This window comes from Pisolithus orientalis (genome assembly GCF_024613125.1).
Source record: "Pisolithus orientalis strain OTSU chromosome Unknown F5J12scaffold_101, whole genome shotgun sequence".
Lineage (NCBI taxonomy): Eukaryota > Fungi > Basidiomycota > Agaricomycetes > Boletales > Pisolithaceae > Pisolithus > Pisolithus orientalis.
This window is the reverse complement of record NW_026260882.1, coordinates 1-14700: the sequence shown is the minus strand read 5'-3', so window position 1 is coordinate 14700 and position 14700 is coordinate 1. Positions and strand designations below refer to the sequence as shown.

Genomic DNA, 14700 nt, shown 5'->3' with positions numbered 1-14700 from the left:
GGAGGACATGCCACTTCTTGTAGTGCTTGTCTGGGGAATGGTTCATGATGACCCATATGTAAATCCAACAGTCCAATTCCTTACTTTTGTAAAGCTAAGCACTGTTGAGGGAAATCATGAGAACAATGTCTTGAAGTTTAATGTCACCTTGCTGAATGGCACCCAGGTAGTCTGAGCCTTGGTACAGTGGTTAATATTACTGTACTGGACATCCTCAAGTGAGCACATACCTTTGCAGAAGTCATCATACATATTGATAATGCTGCTATTGTTATGGATCTGTTCACAAATCCACTCTGTCTCTTGTTGTAGATGGCCACTCTCCTCGACTTGCTGGGGATCATGCCAAAGGGCTTGGAGTTGTGGCCCAACTGGTATCATCACAAATTTCTGGTGGGCAACACAAGATCAACCTGCACTGACTTGCAGTCTGATAGCATCATAGCAATCCTCCTCACATATAGGACATTTATCAAGTGCAGAGTATGGGCCTGTGAAGGCCACACAACTATCAGGACACATATCATGTTTGATTGACTTGACTCCAGTATATTTGGTGATGAGCTTCTTGATGTTGTAATGGCTTGGGATGGATACAGCCCTCCATTTGAAACAGCATGCAGCAGATTGTCATATGGATTCATATGCTGAAATTGTGGAGTGTTCAAGTGAGAAATGTCATCATCTATTTTGAGTTGAGTGCATGGGGGGTTGCATAGTCTATAGAGGGCTGCATTGTCTAGTTTAGCTACTGGGTCATCCAGAGAAGCTGTATGGAGAAGTTTAATGAATGTGACTGCATCATGCTGCTTTGGGTTGATGGCCACTTGGTCCAGCAAATCTGTGTCAAAGACTAAGTGAGAGGGAGGGCAATGATCACGAGCAAAGGACTGGGAAGGTGAGTGTGATCAGCAAGGTGACTCCAGTGGATGGGGGGATCACAACCCTACATGGTCATGGTCATTTGAGGGAAATCATGGGGGAGTGCTTGGACAATGGTCACAGTTGTCTGCTGGGTTGTTACCATCATCTGAGGGGAATTCTGTCAGAGTCCTTGGATGATGGTCACAGTTGTCCAAGGGGGATTGCATTCAACCATGCTCCACTTCTAACGCAGAGGGATGCATGTGTATATGGACCTGTAAACCAATTGGGAACTCATTGAAAAACCTATAGTTATGAAAGGGGAGGAACATACCTCCTCCATGTGCTGATCAGCTCTGGTCACTGTGCTTGACTACATGTAGTTTTTATAGTGAAATGAAATCAACTATTAAGTTACAAAAGACATACCTTGTGCTGTATTGAGTGTGCCTGTTTGGCATGTCCTCGAGCCACATCTGCCTGGCCCATGCCATGTTGCATTAGTGCACGATGAGCTTGAAATATATGTTTGGACTTGGAGAGTTGGGCATCTTGGGAGCTTGGATTCATGCTGTTAACTACTATGGCGCAATACTTTGGAAAGTAGCAGCACATACCTGGGCATTGTGTAGCATCAACAAGACAAGCTAGCTGACAACATCAATCTAGCAATGCGACAAGGATGATGTAATGTGATGTTAGGCAGATGCAATGCGTTGCAATGTATGATGAAGTGTATGCACATCGCACAGTGTTACAATTACATTACAATTACAATGGCAATGTAATGTGTTACAATATCAAATTGTTGGCAAGTATCCTATCTCACCCAATTCTGACAGATGAATTCTGACAGAATCTGACTGGAGCAGCTCACATCCTACCCAAACCTACACAGTTTTCACTGGGGACCACCTGTCATGACCTGAGCCACCAAGTCATGTGGTGTCCCTATGCAACTTCATGACCAATTGTCACATGATGGCACCAAACCCACAGTTACATGAGAGAAGTCAAGGATATAACAATGCAACATCTACAGAACTGTGAGAGAATGAGACAAATATTCAAAAAAAAAACAAACCTTCATCATCTGGAAGTTGACTAGCCCCATCATCAGGACATTGACTGCCCTCATCAGCCAGAACATTGACCTCAACCTCCTCAGCCTCAGTCTTACCATCACCAGCATCCTCCTCCATTGGAGTGCCCTTGACCTGGTCTTCCTGCAAGATTGGGGTAGTGGAATTTTGGGAGGGTGCAGAGACACTAGGAATGAGTGATCTCCTCCTGTCACAGAGAATGAACATATGTTCTTCCCATCCTTCAGGCAGTTGCACTGCATGCCAGGGCTTGGGCTTGTCTTTTTTGATCTGTGAAGGCAGGGGTCAGATGGGATTGATGAGGACAAGATGACATACCTCTGGTGGAGGGGATTTTGTGGTTTCCAAGAACCTGGGTGTGCAAATCTGTAGAGTCATCCATGACTTGGTCAACACTTTTTGGTGCATGAGGCATGTCAGGAATGATGGGGGAGGAGGGGAAAAGCAGTCAGACAAGGTATTTAAGTAAAGCCATGCCTTACCCAACATAAAACAACCCATGGAGTTATTTGGTAAAATGGTGGTTCCCCATGCCAATCAGATCATATGGCATCCTATGTCAGTGGGGCACTCACATGCTCATCCCCCACAATAGCATCATTTTTATACTATGTATGTATATATGTATGTACCTCAACTGTAATTTGGAAACAAAAGTAGTGATTTTAGTAAGGAGTGACTGTTGTAACAAACACAAGAACTTACAGTACTATTGGGGGAATTCTGAATCCATTAACCTTTAGTAATTGACAGGTTCACCTTCATCCACATTGTACAACCCCACAGATGGCATCACACAAACACACTCATTGTCCAATAGTCTTCAAATATCACATAATATTTATAGTAAGTGGTTTTTGGAAGGGTAATGTCTTCATCCATCCCCCCAGTTTGATAGGTATGCTCATTGTCTGGATGATGATCATAACAGCAATGTGTTTGTGATTGAAAGTTGCATTTCAATGTGAGTGTGAGCTGCACTTTTGCAGTTGAGGACCCCTGACACCTAAGGCAGCCATGGTACAGCCCAAAATATATTACCAAAGGGCTGGGATTGTGGGACATCCCAGGTCCTGCACACTGCAAATAGCCCTGGGACATTGCCAGATGTCCCTGGGATGACCTGGCCTGAGTGGCTTTTAGCTTGAATGATTTTGAGAAAAACTTCAGCCTAAATGCTTATGAAAATTGGTTACCTGAAGTGCTTCAGTAGTGACTCTGGACAAGTAGCCATTTTCTCTGGATTGAGAACACTTGACAGTGGACTGGGTGCTACAGTACTGATGGTTGTTGGGAGGTTAGTTGAGTTAGGGTGATTGCTGGTGCTTGAGGTTGTTTCCTGGGGCAGGGCAGGTCCAGTTGTTGTCTGCTTGGCATCAGAAGGACTTTGAAAGGTGCTGCTGGAAGAACTTGTTTGGTGGGGGGTGGCTGTGTCTTTCAGTGCTGTGATTGGTGAGGGGGGGCTGGGTGCAGGCTCTTTATATTGGGAGGATGCATCGGCTTCAGGGCTGGCAAGGGTGTCAGTTGATGGAGTGCAAGAATGTACAAGCTTGGGATTGGTTTTTGGCTGTTGGCTACTGACAGACATTGACACAGGCAGGGCTGAAGTATTTGACTGGACCTTTTTTGTTGCATTGGGATCTTTAGAAGGTGGTGCATCCTGCTTCAGTGCCATTATGGACAATGATGTGCTACTGAGCAGTGGCAAGAGATAGGATTCATCTTTGATGCAGAAGTTGGGGCATCACTGCATGTGGAACAGCAATGGCCATGTCTTTGGGATAGCAGGAAGACTTTGGGGAATAATAGGAGTAGGACATTGTGTGGGGTGTCTACTTTCAAGTCAGACAACATGACACAAACAATTGCAGGACTTGTATGTTACAAGGTTTTTTGTGTGTAAAAGAAAGTGTATGATTCTATGTAGTTGGAGATGTCTGTGGCAGATAAGTCTCCATAAAGCTTCAAAGCAGGAAGTGATCTATGATAGAAAGTGGGTTGAGGGATGGTCTATAGGAAGGATGATGGTGGGTCTGGGGCAGTAGGATTGTTTCACAAACAAACTATTCATTTGGGATTGATTCCAAAAGCATGAGGTTGGGATGTTGCATTGTTGTGTTGGCACACATGTGTTTTACCTCTGTATGTGAAGAGGAGGGAACAGAACACTGAAGAGATTGTAAGTGTGTTATGAGGATGGAAGTAGCAGTGATGGATATGAACCTGCTCTGTTCAGGCTGTTTGCAGTTGTAGCACTTGCTTGCAAGTCAAGAAGATGTGCAAGTGCATTCTGGTGGCATGGGTGCACACAAGGATGAGGTCAAACTCTGCATTGATTTCTATGAAATTGCCATAGGAAAGCAATACTTCATGAATTGACAATATAGTTTTGTCTTGTTTGCATTCCAGAATTTCTAGCAGACCATTCCACTGTAAAGGGTAGTCCAGCAGTTTTGGAATGTGTGCATTCTGAGGTGTCATAGTGGGCATTGCTCCAATGTGATTGACAGCAGGATGAAGGCACTGAGAATCAAAATGTGTCAGATTGCCAGAGAAGATGCTGAGAATCATGATACCTTTGTAAAGACCTTTCTTTGCATGTGAAGTGATGGCAGAACTGAATGGCAGGAAGCAAAGATTTTAGGATGTGGCTGGCAAATGTGGCAGCAAGATTTAAGCAATCCAGTTGATTTTGTCAGGTGGCAGGATTTCCTGCACCACTGATAGAAAGACTCTGGACTGCATATGCAGCTTTTGCACAGTCTCTAGAAGGCATGGTTTAGTTTTGCACAGTCCAGAAAACATTTGGACCACACCCATTCCAATTCCCAAAATTGCCAAGGCAGAACTTGTCAAGGAAACCATAGATGCATACAGATACAGGGTAGAGCACACCAAATGGCTCAGTGTGAGTCAAAGTGCAGTTCAGTGGTGTAGACCAACCAAAACCAACACAAAAGACAAAGAAAGCAAGTGGTGGTGTGTCTATGTGGTACCTAGATGGTGGAAGGTCTTATTCAGGTGGGTTTTTGCAAGTTACAACACTCAAAGACAAGTGCTGAGGGTTGGGGGTGCTTGTTAAGTCTGAGACAAGGTGGGGGTTCCAAAGGCCAAGAGCTGAGTGCAACAACCCTTAGTCTAGCTTGTGTGCTAGACTCTTGTGCAGGCTGGGTTGAAGTCAAAGGATGAAAGCTGAGGGGGTCAGATGTGAAAGCCAAGAGCTAACTTGAACTTAGGCTGGGTGGATCAAGGGGAGACTAATTCAATATTCAGACTGAGGACTAGGGACAGGAGTAGCTAAGACTTATATACCAAGGACTGGTAACCTGAAGTCCAGAGTTACTAGTAAACAACTAAATAGTGATGTGCAAGAATGTACTAAAGGTTATGTGATACCTAGGTTGCATATAAGCTAGACTGAGGTCCAAATGATAGACACTGCCTCAGCACAAGCAAGGGCAGTGTAAGTGTCTAACTGAAAGAGGAATCAAGGGAAAGCCTAGCTACCATCAGTGTTTGGTGCACCATTGGCATTCCTCTGTCAAGGACTGGAGTACTGAGTTGTTTAGCATATGACAAGGTTCTTCTGAAGTGTTAGCAACATCACTGGCAGTGCCACTCATCTGAAGGGGCTCTGATGGGACTGCTCACCCTTTACCATTGGCAACAGGCCTCCCAACCTGGTACCACTGATGATCCACAATGTCAGTGTCTGTTGCATCCCAGATCTTATCAAAATCTGGCCACTGTTTCAAGGTGGTGAGCTCAGTGGAATCTTTCCTCCACATTTCTGTGGCAATGAGGTGGGTAGGGATGGTGAATTTTGAAGGCAGATCTTCAACCAACGGGCACACATGGCCCTAGGATGGTGTTAGTCTAGAGGATAAATGGATCAGCTGGGCACTTACCAGCTGTTCCCAGATGACATTCATTGCCTTTTGCCCATATTGCCAGTTCCTGTTTGCATCTAGCCCAGACAGCTCCATCATGATGATGTCTGCAGCATTAGTGACTATTTCCCATGGGAGGGCAATGGAGGTAGCAGCAGTGGGGGATTGCAATGATTCAGCTTCAGCTTGGGACAATATTGTTGGGGAGATGGATTCAGTCAGATGAGAGGGACACAGTAGGTGGTAGTTGAAAACAGTGTGGGCGGTGCATGCTGCATTTTTATATTTTGCTGAATCATTGTGCCAGCATCAAGACTTGGCTAGTACACAAACAACCTCAAATAACCAAATCTGACATTACTACAACACATTTTCCAATTGACCAAGATTTCAATCAACTTATCAGGATTGCCCAATATCATGGATCAAAAGTCAGTAAGATGGAGACTGGGCAGTCTGGTCACTTGAAGTGAGTAGTCATTATAACATACAACTGCAGCCAACCATTACCAGTCATCTCCCCATGAAAGAAATCTCAGGTATTGCCAGGTTTCAATGACACAGATATGGCAGTGGATGAACCAGAATTTCTACTGTTTGGAGCAGCTGCCAATGCTGCAGTGTGGGCCGATCAGCTCAGATCCCCATCCTCCTCATCACAGTCAATGGCTGGCCCTTCCTGACCCCCACTATGTGTGGTTGCACCTTCATGGGACTCCTCACCATTGTCACCATCTGTGCAGCCCCTTGGTACTGATTGACAATGGGAGGGTTGACCAACTAGCCATTCCATGCCTTCCTTGGTGGCCATTGCCCCCAGCTGGGATTTGCCAACAGCTTTGCTGGCACATACAGCTGCCTCACCAACACCCATTTCATTAGTGGCATCCCCCCCAATTCTGCCTATGCAGCCATTGCCCCAGGACCATCCATGCATGGATGAGGGGGCTGATGAGGAGCCAACTGCTGAGACTCAGCCCATTGTGACCAAATCATGGCAGCCATCTCTGCCACTGCTATTGAGTGTTACATCATGCTTTTTGGTGGCATTGATAAGTGTATTAGTGTGCTTTTCAGTGCTGCAATGTTTTGCCAGTGATTTGGGTATACAAGGGATTCATGACAAAGGGCCAATTACAACATGTGAGTTGTGTTACAATATCCCATGCACATATATTGATCTTTCAGCAGTGGAAAAAGCAAGGTGGCTTGCTGTTCTTCTCTTGGGACCTGCTGATGAGCACCTGCCCCCTCTTAATACCACCACTGATGGGTTGATCATTGCTGCTTACAATCACTACAGCAATATACTGGTGGAATCAAGCATCTGGTTTTGTCTTTTGCTTGCAAGGAGAGTGCAACTGGCATGGACTCAGCAATACATACAAGATTTGATGACCAAGGATTGGGATGGCAAAGATGAATTGGAACTCAATGAGGACTTATTGTAATTGTGGCTATAGGTTTTCAATAAATAGTATCACATCCCATCCTCATGTAAATTACACTGCTAACATCACCTACATTTCTTGGAGGGACTGGGAGTGGGAAAATCATCATCAGGCTGCTTTGGTACCTTGCACACCTGTTTTGAGTGCTGCATACTGATCACATCATATTCACCCATGCTGTTTGTGGGTACTAGAATTGATGGATGAATTTAATCAACTGTTCAGGGATTGTGGCAGGAGTACTGACTCATGGATGGAATGGGAAACTTGTGCTGTGAATTTGGCCATTTGTGGGCCCTCTTCGTAGTCTTCAGCACTGCCAAAGGACATGCTGGCTTGTTACAATCTGGTGAATCAGGGTGCTGGCCTTCCAGCATAGGCTGGTGTGAGTCAAAGTGTGGATCAGTGGTGAAAACCAACCAAAACCAACACAAATGACAGTATGAAGCAAGTGGTGGCATGCCTCCATGGTACCTGGGTGGCAGAAGATCTAAAATGGGCAGTTTTTGTGAGATACAACACTCAAAGATGATTGCTGAGGGTTGGGGGTGCTCCTGACAAAGAGGGGAGCAGGAATGTGAGAGATTGCGATGGGGTAGACTGCTATCAGCCTACAGAAGGATGGATGATGACTTAATGCAATGTCTTAAGCTGTTTTGAGCTCAGGGAGGACTTGGAGCAAAGTATATTGATGATAAGCAGTGATAGGTGAAGTCGATGATAGTTAGACCCTTAATAAAGTCTCAACTATATGGATTACTGAGGGACAATGAAATGCATGCAAGAGGGGCTCTCTGATGTCTTTTTTTTTTTTGCTATCTATGTAAGTACAGTGATTTATATACAGTACAGGGGCATAGCCTATAGAAAACAAGGCACAAACACTTGGTAAGGATTGGTAAGGATCAATAAGCAAAAAGGTGAAAAATCAGTAAGCAATGCCAAAAGATTGGTAAGTATTTGCAATAGGTGAGTCAAGGACAGTCAGACACATCTCAAAGGAATCACTGCCAGGCCAAAGTGGGATGACAGAGAGGCAGCACTCATCTGATGCTGATATATTACATCCATAAAGGGATGGCAGGTGTCAGGTGACCAAGGACTTGAGCATTGGGGGTCTGTGGGGTGACAGGAGCATAGGGGATCACATATTCCCCCCCTCTGTCCTCTCAGTGAAGTTAATAAATACTTCATGGATGAGGCTCTGTTGGAGGAGAGGATGAGGAGGGGGCATCTTCTGCTGTATCTTGCAATAAGAAGGCAAGATGTGCATCATATTCATCATGGATGTGATCAGGGAGACTGGAGGACAGTAGAGCATACTGTAGCTGTTGCAATTTTGCAAGAATGATGGATGAGATTGGTATAAAGATGTTGCAGGGAGCAGGGAGGAAGGATCCATATGCTTCATTGACTGGGGAGACTGAAACAACCTTTCAAGCTGAATGACAGACCTGAGGTGACCAAAGAATGTCCTTCTGGATGTCATACTGACAAGGAGAACATGTTGTCCAAGCTGGATGGGCTGAGAGGGAGCAGATGAGGATGGGATGTACCAGGATGCTTCAAGGCAGAAGCTGGTAGGAATTCCTGGTAGATATACATAGCCATTGTCCCTAGTGAAGGGGACAAGTGAAATGATTGACATGGAGGCAGCCATATCAAAGGAATTAGTGAAATGAGCATCTGTTGAAGGGAGTGCTGTAGAAACATGTGGAGTGTAAGGATCCTCTCCAATTTTGGAAGGTAGGATCATGTGGCTGAGCACTATAAGTGAGTGTGGGAATGGGGTTGGTATCTTTGGAAATGGAGGAGATACATTGAAAACTGGAATGCGATACATGGGCACTAAGAATTTTTATGGGCACTTAACTTGCTTCCTCCTTTTTTCTTTGGCACTGACAACTTATTCTTGTGCAAAGGATGACTGCTAACACCTCTGGCCATCTTCCTACACTTTAGGGCTCTAGTCTCTCATCTCCATTCATCAGCTATATCCATGTCCACATCACCAAACACCTTTGGTGTGTGGCACCAGGCAGCAATTGCAGTGCCTGCCACAATGTACCACCTGGCATTTGGGCCATCCTCCCCAATGACTGAAACATGTCCTCCATCAATGTCAGATGGATGCCAATATATCACACTCACCATTGGGCATATTGCCAGTGCCAGTTCCATTGCCACCATGGACCAGTGCACCCAGTGGGATACATAGTTTGATTGGCAGTGTCATTGGACCTGCCTGCTTCAATACAAGTGTGTGTTAATTGGACAACTTTTGACTTATGAAATGCTGCTGGCTTACCAATCAGCCAGTAAGTGTTACCCTCAGCTGCAGGTGATCTGGCAATTGGCCTTTGGCTCACCAGGAATTGTACTGGCCCACCAGCATCTTCATCCACCAGGGTTGTTTGCATACCATTATTGCCATCAGGCACCAATGTTGGTGGTGACCAAGGGAGATTGGGTTCATCCTCAGAATCTGAACTTACAACTGTGGTGCCCATTACATTATATTGCCAACCATTTGAGTTCAAGATGAATGCCTGCATACCTGTGCACCACCACTGCTTCCTCTGAGTCCACATCAATCCAGCAGTTGCCCTTTCTCCTGCCAGATGGTCTGGGGCCCCATTCACAACCTGCCCTGCACCCACCCTCACTCTACCACAGTTGGCATCTGCCACTGGCATTCAGAGGGACTCACCAGCATCTCACCACTTCTTGAAGGAGAATACATTGTTGGGATGCTGCTCCTTATGCTCCTGCCACTACTCCAAGATTGCTGTCAACTTGTCCTGGGTAAGTCAAGTCAGTTCTTTGAAGGGAATGTCAGGTGGAAGAAACTTAGGTGCAATATAAAGGGTGGAGTTGGTGGTTATCATGCTCCATGGAACAGTCACCTGTGAATTCCCACAGGCCTTCCCTTTAATGCATGTCAATGAATGGTATCACTCCCATTGTTATACATATGGTAGTGAAATGTGATGAAAGTCCACATGATATCTTTCAACTTTGGTGTATGCATGTCCAATATATTTGGGATGTATGGTGTTCCATTGTTGCTGACTGGTAGGATGGTTTTAGGTTTCCCATTGCTCTTTTGCTGCCATGACTGTTGAGTGGCATCTTCATCCTCTAACTCAGCATTGGTGCTGCCACTCCTAAATGCCATCCTACTTTACAAATTTATCCTGGCAGTTGGACAACTCCTGAAATAATTTGCCATTTCCCAATTCATCATTGAAATCATGGCTGGATGGGTTGGTCAATATCTGGCAGTACTCATCCACTTCAGGTAACCAATTTTCATAAGCATTTAGGCTGAAGTTTTTCTACAAATCATCCAAGCTAAAAGCCACTCAGACCAGGTCATCCCAGGGACATCTGGCCATGTCCCAGGGCTATTTGCAGTGTGCAGGACCTGGGATGTCCCATAATCCCAGCCCCCTGGTAATATATTTTGGGCTGTCCCATGGCTGCCTTAGGTGTCAGGGGTCCTCAACTGCAAAAGTGCAGCTCATATTCACACTGAAATCCCACTTTTGACCAAGAAACCATAGCTATCACAATCATCCAGGATGATGAAAATACCTGGAAAAGTAGGGGCCTATGTATGTGGCAGCCACTGATTTTCCAAAACCATTTGGTACACTTATTATACACAGATTTGAGGTGGGAAATCAGTGCAATTGTGAGGTGTCATCTCCAGAATCATACAATACTTCTGGAAGTGAGCCTTGCATCAATGTATAAATTTTAACAGATTCAGCACTGTCCTATGAGTAAGTTCCATTGCTTATAGAAGGAGTACACATTAATAAGATCATACTAAATGCATTGAATGAGGATGAATGGAAGACCTTCCCAGCCAAGGAATAGATTGTAGCACAATACATGACACAATTGTGGGGCACAAGCATGTGAGAACCCCACTGTCCCATTATGACCCTGGGCTGTAAGGCCCTCCAGTGGACCACCATGTGCTTCAAGTACCTATCCAGCCAGGATGGGCAGAAAACTGAACTTTGTTGATTCTCAAAGGAAGGGTGGACTTGTGTTGCCAAAGACCACTGAAGTCTGTTGGAGATGGTGCATTCTGTGTATTACTCTTCATGGATAATTATTCCCAAAGTTCTGATCTAACCCCAAAGCAACTGACATTAGTACTCAAACCATATAGCTCAGTGATTAAACCACAAGGTCAACACCCAGGAGAGTCACTCGCTGGTTCAATCCCACCTTTAGTCACATGTTCATCAAGGTCATCTATGCAGCACAACCAAGAGCCAATGATGGGACATCCCACCCCCCATTTTTGAAGGCCAGTGGGAGGTCCCATGATAGCTTTGGAGGCTACTATGGGACATCCCAACCCCCTTTCCATAGGCAGTGGGATGTCCCATGATAGCTTTGGAGGCTACTGTGGGACATCCCACCCTCCTCTCTGGAGGCCAGTGGGATGTCCCATGATAGCTTTGGAGGCTACTGTGGGACATCCCACCCTCCTCTCTGGAGGCCAGTGGGATGTCCCATGATAGCTTTGGAGGCTACTGTGGGACATCCCACCCTCCTCTCTGGAGGCCAGTGGGATGTCCCATGATAGCTTTGGAGGCTACTGTGGGACATCCCATCCTCCTCTCTGGAGGCCAGTGGGATGCCCCATGATAGCTTTGGAGGCTACTATGGGACATCCCAACCCCCTTTCCATAGACAGTGGGATGTCCCATGATAGCTTTGGAGGCTACTATGGGACATCCCAACCCCCTTTCCATAGACAGTGGGATGTCCCATGATAGCTTTGGAGGCTCCTATGGGATGTCCCACCCCCCTCTCTGGAGGCCAGTGGGATGTCCCATGATAGCTTTGGAGGCTACTGTGTGACATCCCCCCCCCTCTCTGGAGGCCAGTGGGATGTCCCATGATAGCTTTGGAGGATACTGTGGGACATCCCACCCCCCCCTCCATAGGCCAATGGGATGTCCCATGGTAGCTTTGGAAGCTACTATGGGACATCCCACTCCCCCCTCTGAAGGCCAGTTGGACATTCCACCCCTCTCCATAGAGGCCAGTAGGATGTCCATGTACTATACATATGTCAGAATACCAAAATGCTCTCAAATCAATTTTGTGGCAGCTTCAAGACAACCAGATCCACCATGCAGGTCTGTATTGACATATTGCACAGGTAATGTTATCTACTTTTCATACTAACTCACAGAGCACAGTGAAGGGCCAATGTCACAGATTAAATGGGGGTAAATTGTGCAGCTGCAAATGGTAACAACACAGTGGGTCTGATAAAAGATAGACCTGTTTTAGTAGCAATGCAGGTAGATTAATTCTCAACACAAAAATAGGCTCTTAGAAAAAGCATTGAACAATGTTCATGGGACAATGTTAATGAGAGAACCCAGACAAGACCAAAATAAATCCAGAAGTCAGCCTCTGCAGCTCTACAGTGCTTGCATGTAACATAGAACTGTAGTATCCTGATGATGATAACAACACCTGATTAGTAAGCATAAGATGTTGCCCTGAAATAATGGGTAGATGGCCTGAATTTTGAGGGGAATAAAAACACTCAAAACTCAATTTCCTTCAAGTTTGACAGGTAGGGTTTTTCCACATGGTGAGGGGGGTGGGAAGGTTGGAAAGCAAGGATTGAAAGTGGTGTTGAGGCAAGGTTAGCAGTACTTCAGATTAAAGGGACTTGGGCAACATCAAGATAACCATGTCAATTCCATTTGAATTCCACTCAGTTCCCTCAACTCACCAGGGAAAAACACTTACTTGATCACAGTAATAAAATATAGATAAAGTACACAGGAAACCAGGCAGCAGAATTCACCAGAGCCCCTGGCCATTGGACACAGTGACACTGGGAGAGTTGTCAGTCAGTGATCACCACATCACCACTTGCTTAATGTCACCATATCCCCTCCCCATTGCTGGAGGCTCCTTTATCTGTAGGTGTGGCCTCCAAGCTTCACCACAAATGTCCTTTGACCCAGCTCTCTGCAGCTCAAACTCTTCAAACAAGAGTACAGTATTTTGAGTAGATGCATCTTCCCTGTAGAATTTCGATCAGTAGAAAATTCATTGGTAGATCAAGTGAGCAGCAATATGGCAGTGTGGCCACAGGAGGTAACAAAATAACAATCAAGCAGACACAAATGCTCTTGCATTCAAAATGATGGAGAACTGAGAGATTTCATTCATTCATTGCTCACCCTATCACAGAAAAACAAACATGTATTTCTAAAGAAAATACTGAGACTAATAATCTAAGTAATCCTCAGGAAATTCATCCTCATACTGTGCAGCACTACCTCTGTCAACCCATTGCTGTGCTGTGGGCTGGGCTGTGGGGTAGTAGTCAGAGATATATGGAGCATCATGGTAAATATGATGGTCAGGGTGAGATGGTATGCAATACATCTGACAGGACAGAGGGAAATGCCCCAAACCATGGCAAGTGGGCAGTAATACCTATAGAGAAGCTAAACAAAATGTGACAATGAAGGATCAAATCATGAACATTGTAGGGAACATTGGAGGGGCCAGGATCATGATAGTTGGCATGGTCATAATGAGGGTCCTGTGGGACATCCTATTGGTCTCCTTCAAGAAGCAGAATGCCTGGGATACTCACCTCATAATGCCAAGATGGTGGAAACTGCTGAGAAGGGCCAGGGTCCTGCAGGTGCAAATGGCTTGGGACAGCATCACGATGCAGATCCTGTGCAGTCCTCCATTAGTCTTTTAATCAACTGGTATGTCCAGACCTCACCCCATAGCACTGAGCCAGCAAGGGGCACTCAGATCGACCAGACTCTCAAGTGTTCTCACAGCTTGTGCATGCTGGTGGGTCACAAAGTGCACCCTGTGCATGTCACCTGTTAGTTTCAACCAAAATGCAGCAGGGTAAACCACTACACCACAGTCACCAGCAATGGGGCATGCATCCCTGCCTTTGTCATGCAGGGGCATTTGGTGGTCAGAGCATGAAGCCTTGGGGAACATTAGTAGACACCAAAGGTTGAGTGGATTGACTCACCTCATGAGGAACTGTGTCATTATCTGTCACCTCCTCATGAGGCCGCTTGCATGATGGAAATGGGATTCTGCTCTGTGCATGAGGTGCCACCATACCTGGATCCCCTTCTTCATGAGACTTCTGCCACTCAGGATTGTCAGACACCTTGTGCAAAACCATGCCATCAGGAGCCTTGACCAGTGCAATCTCTCCCTTTAATGGGTGTGCATCCCCTATGCTGATGACATCTGCAAAAACAGTCAGCAATCAGTTAGACAAAAAATGTACACAATACCTTCATTCCAGGGTGTGATTTTGACCTCTGGCACACCATCCAGATGATCATTTTT

General features: G+C 45.6%; 4 protein-coding genes across 4 annotated transcripts; all 4 read right to left on the bottom strand.

Annotated features, from left to right (window-relative positions):
* Positions 1 to 408: 408 nt before the first annotated feature.
* On the bottom strand, positions 409 to 591 carry F5J12DRAFT_728980 (uncharacterized protein; the record flags this gene model as incomplete). Its single annotated transcript, XM_051741931.1, has 1 exon — positions 409 to 591. A coding segment is annotated over one exon (183 nt), but the record flags the coding sequence as incomplete, so codon positions are not given.
* Positions 592 to 1091: 500 nt separating this feature from the next.
* F5J12DRAFT_787331 (uncharacterized protein) lies at positions 1092 to 2738 on the bottom strand (the record flags this gene model as incomplete). The annotated part of the gene is made up of 9 exons (XM_051743626.1): positions 1092 to 1139; positions 1199 to 1237; positions 1294 to 1415; positions 1482 to 1511; positions 1949 to 2237; positions 2286 to 2333; positions 2543 to 2575; positions 2673 to 2690; positions 2727 to 2738. 9 exons carry the CDS (start codon positions 2736 to 2738, stop codon positions 1092 to 1094), a joined length of 639 nt encoding a protein of 212 aa, XP_051594368.1.
* Positions 2739 to 5614: 2876 nt separating this feature from the next.
* F5J12DRAFT_898889 (uncharacterized protein) lies at positions 5615 to 5953 on the bottom strand (the record flags this gene model as incomplete). The annotated part of the gene is made up of 2 exons (XM_051748139.1): positions 5615 to 5827; positions 5876 to 5953. The coding sequence occupies 2 exons, from the start codon at positions 5951 to 5953 to the stop codon at positions 5615 to 5617; spliced, it is 291 nt and encodes a 96-aa protein (XP_051594367.1).
* A 7637-nt stretch (positions 5954 to 13590) lies between these two features.
* On the bottom strand, positions 13591 to 14598 carry F5J12DRAFT_787329 (uncharacterized protein; the record flags this gene model as incomplete). The annotated part of the gene is made up of 5 exons (XM_051743625.1): positions 13591 to 13803; positions 13853 to 13924; positions 13967 to 14053; positions 14164 to 14325; positions 14372 to 14598. Coding segments are annotated over 5 exons (761 nt in total), but the record flags the coding sequence as incomplete, so codon positions are not given.
* Positions 14599 to 14700: the final 102 nt, after the last annotated feature.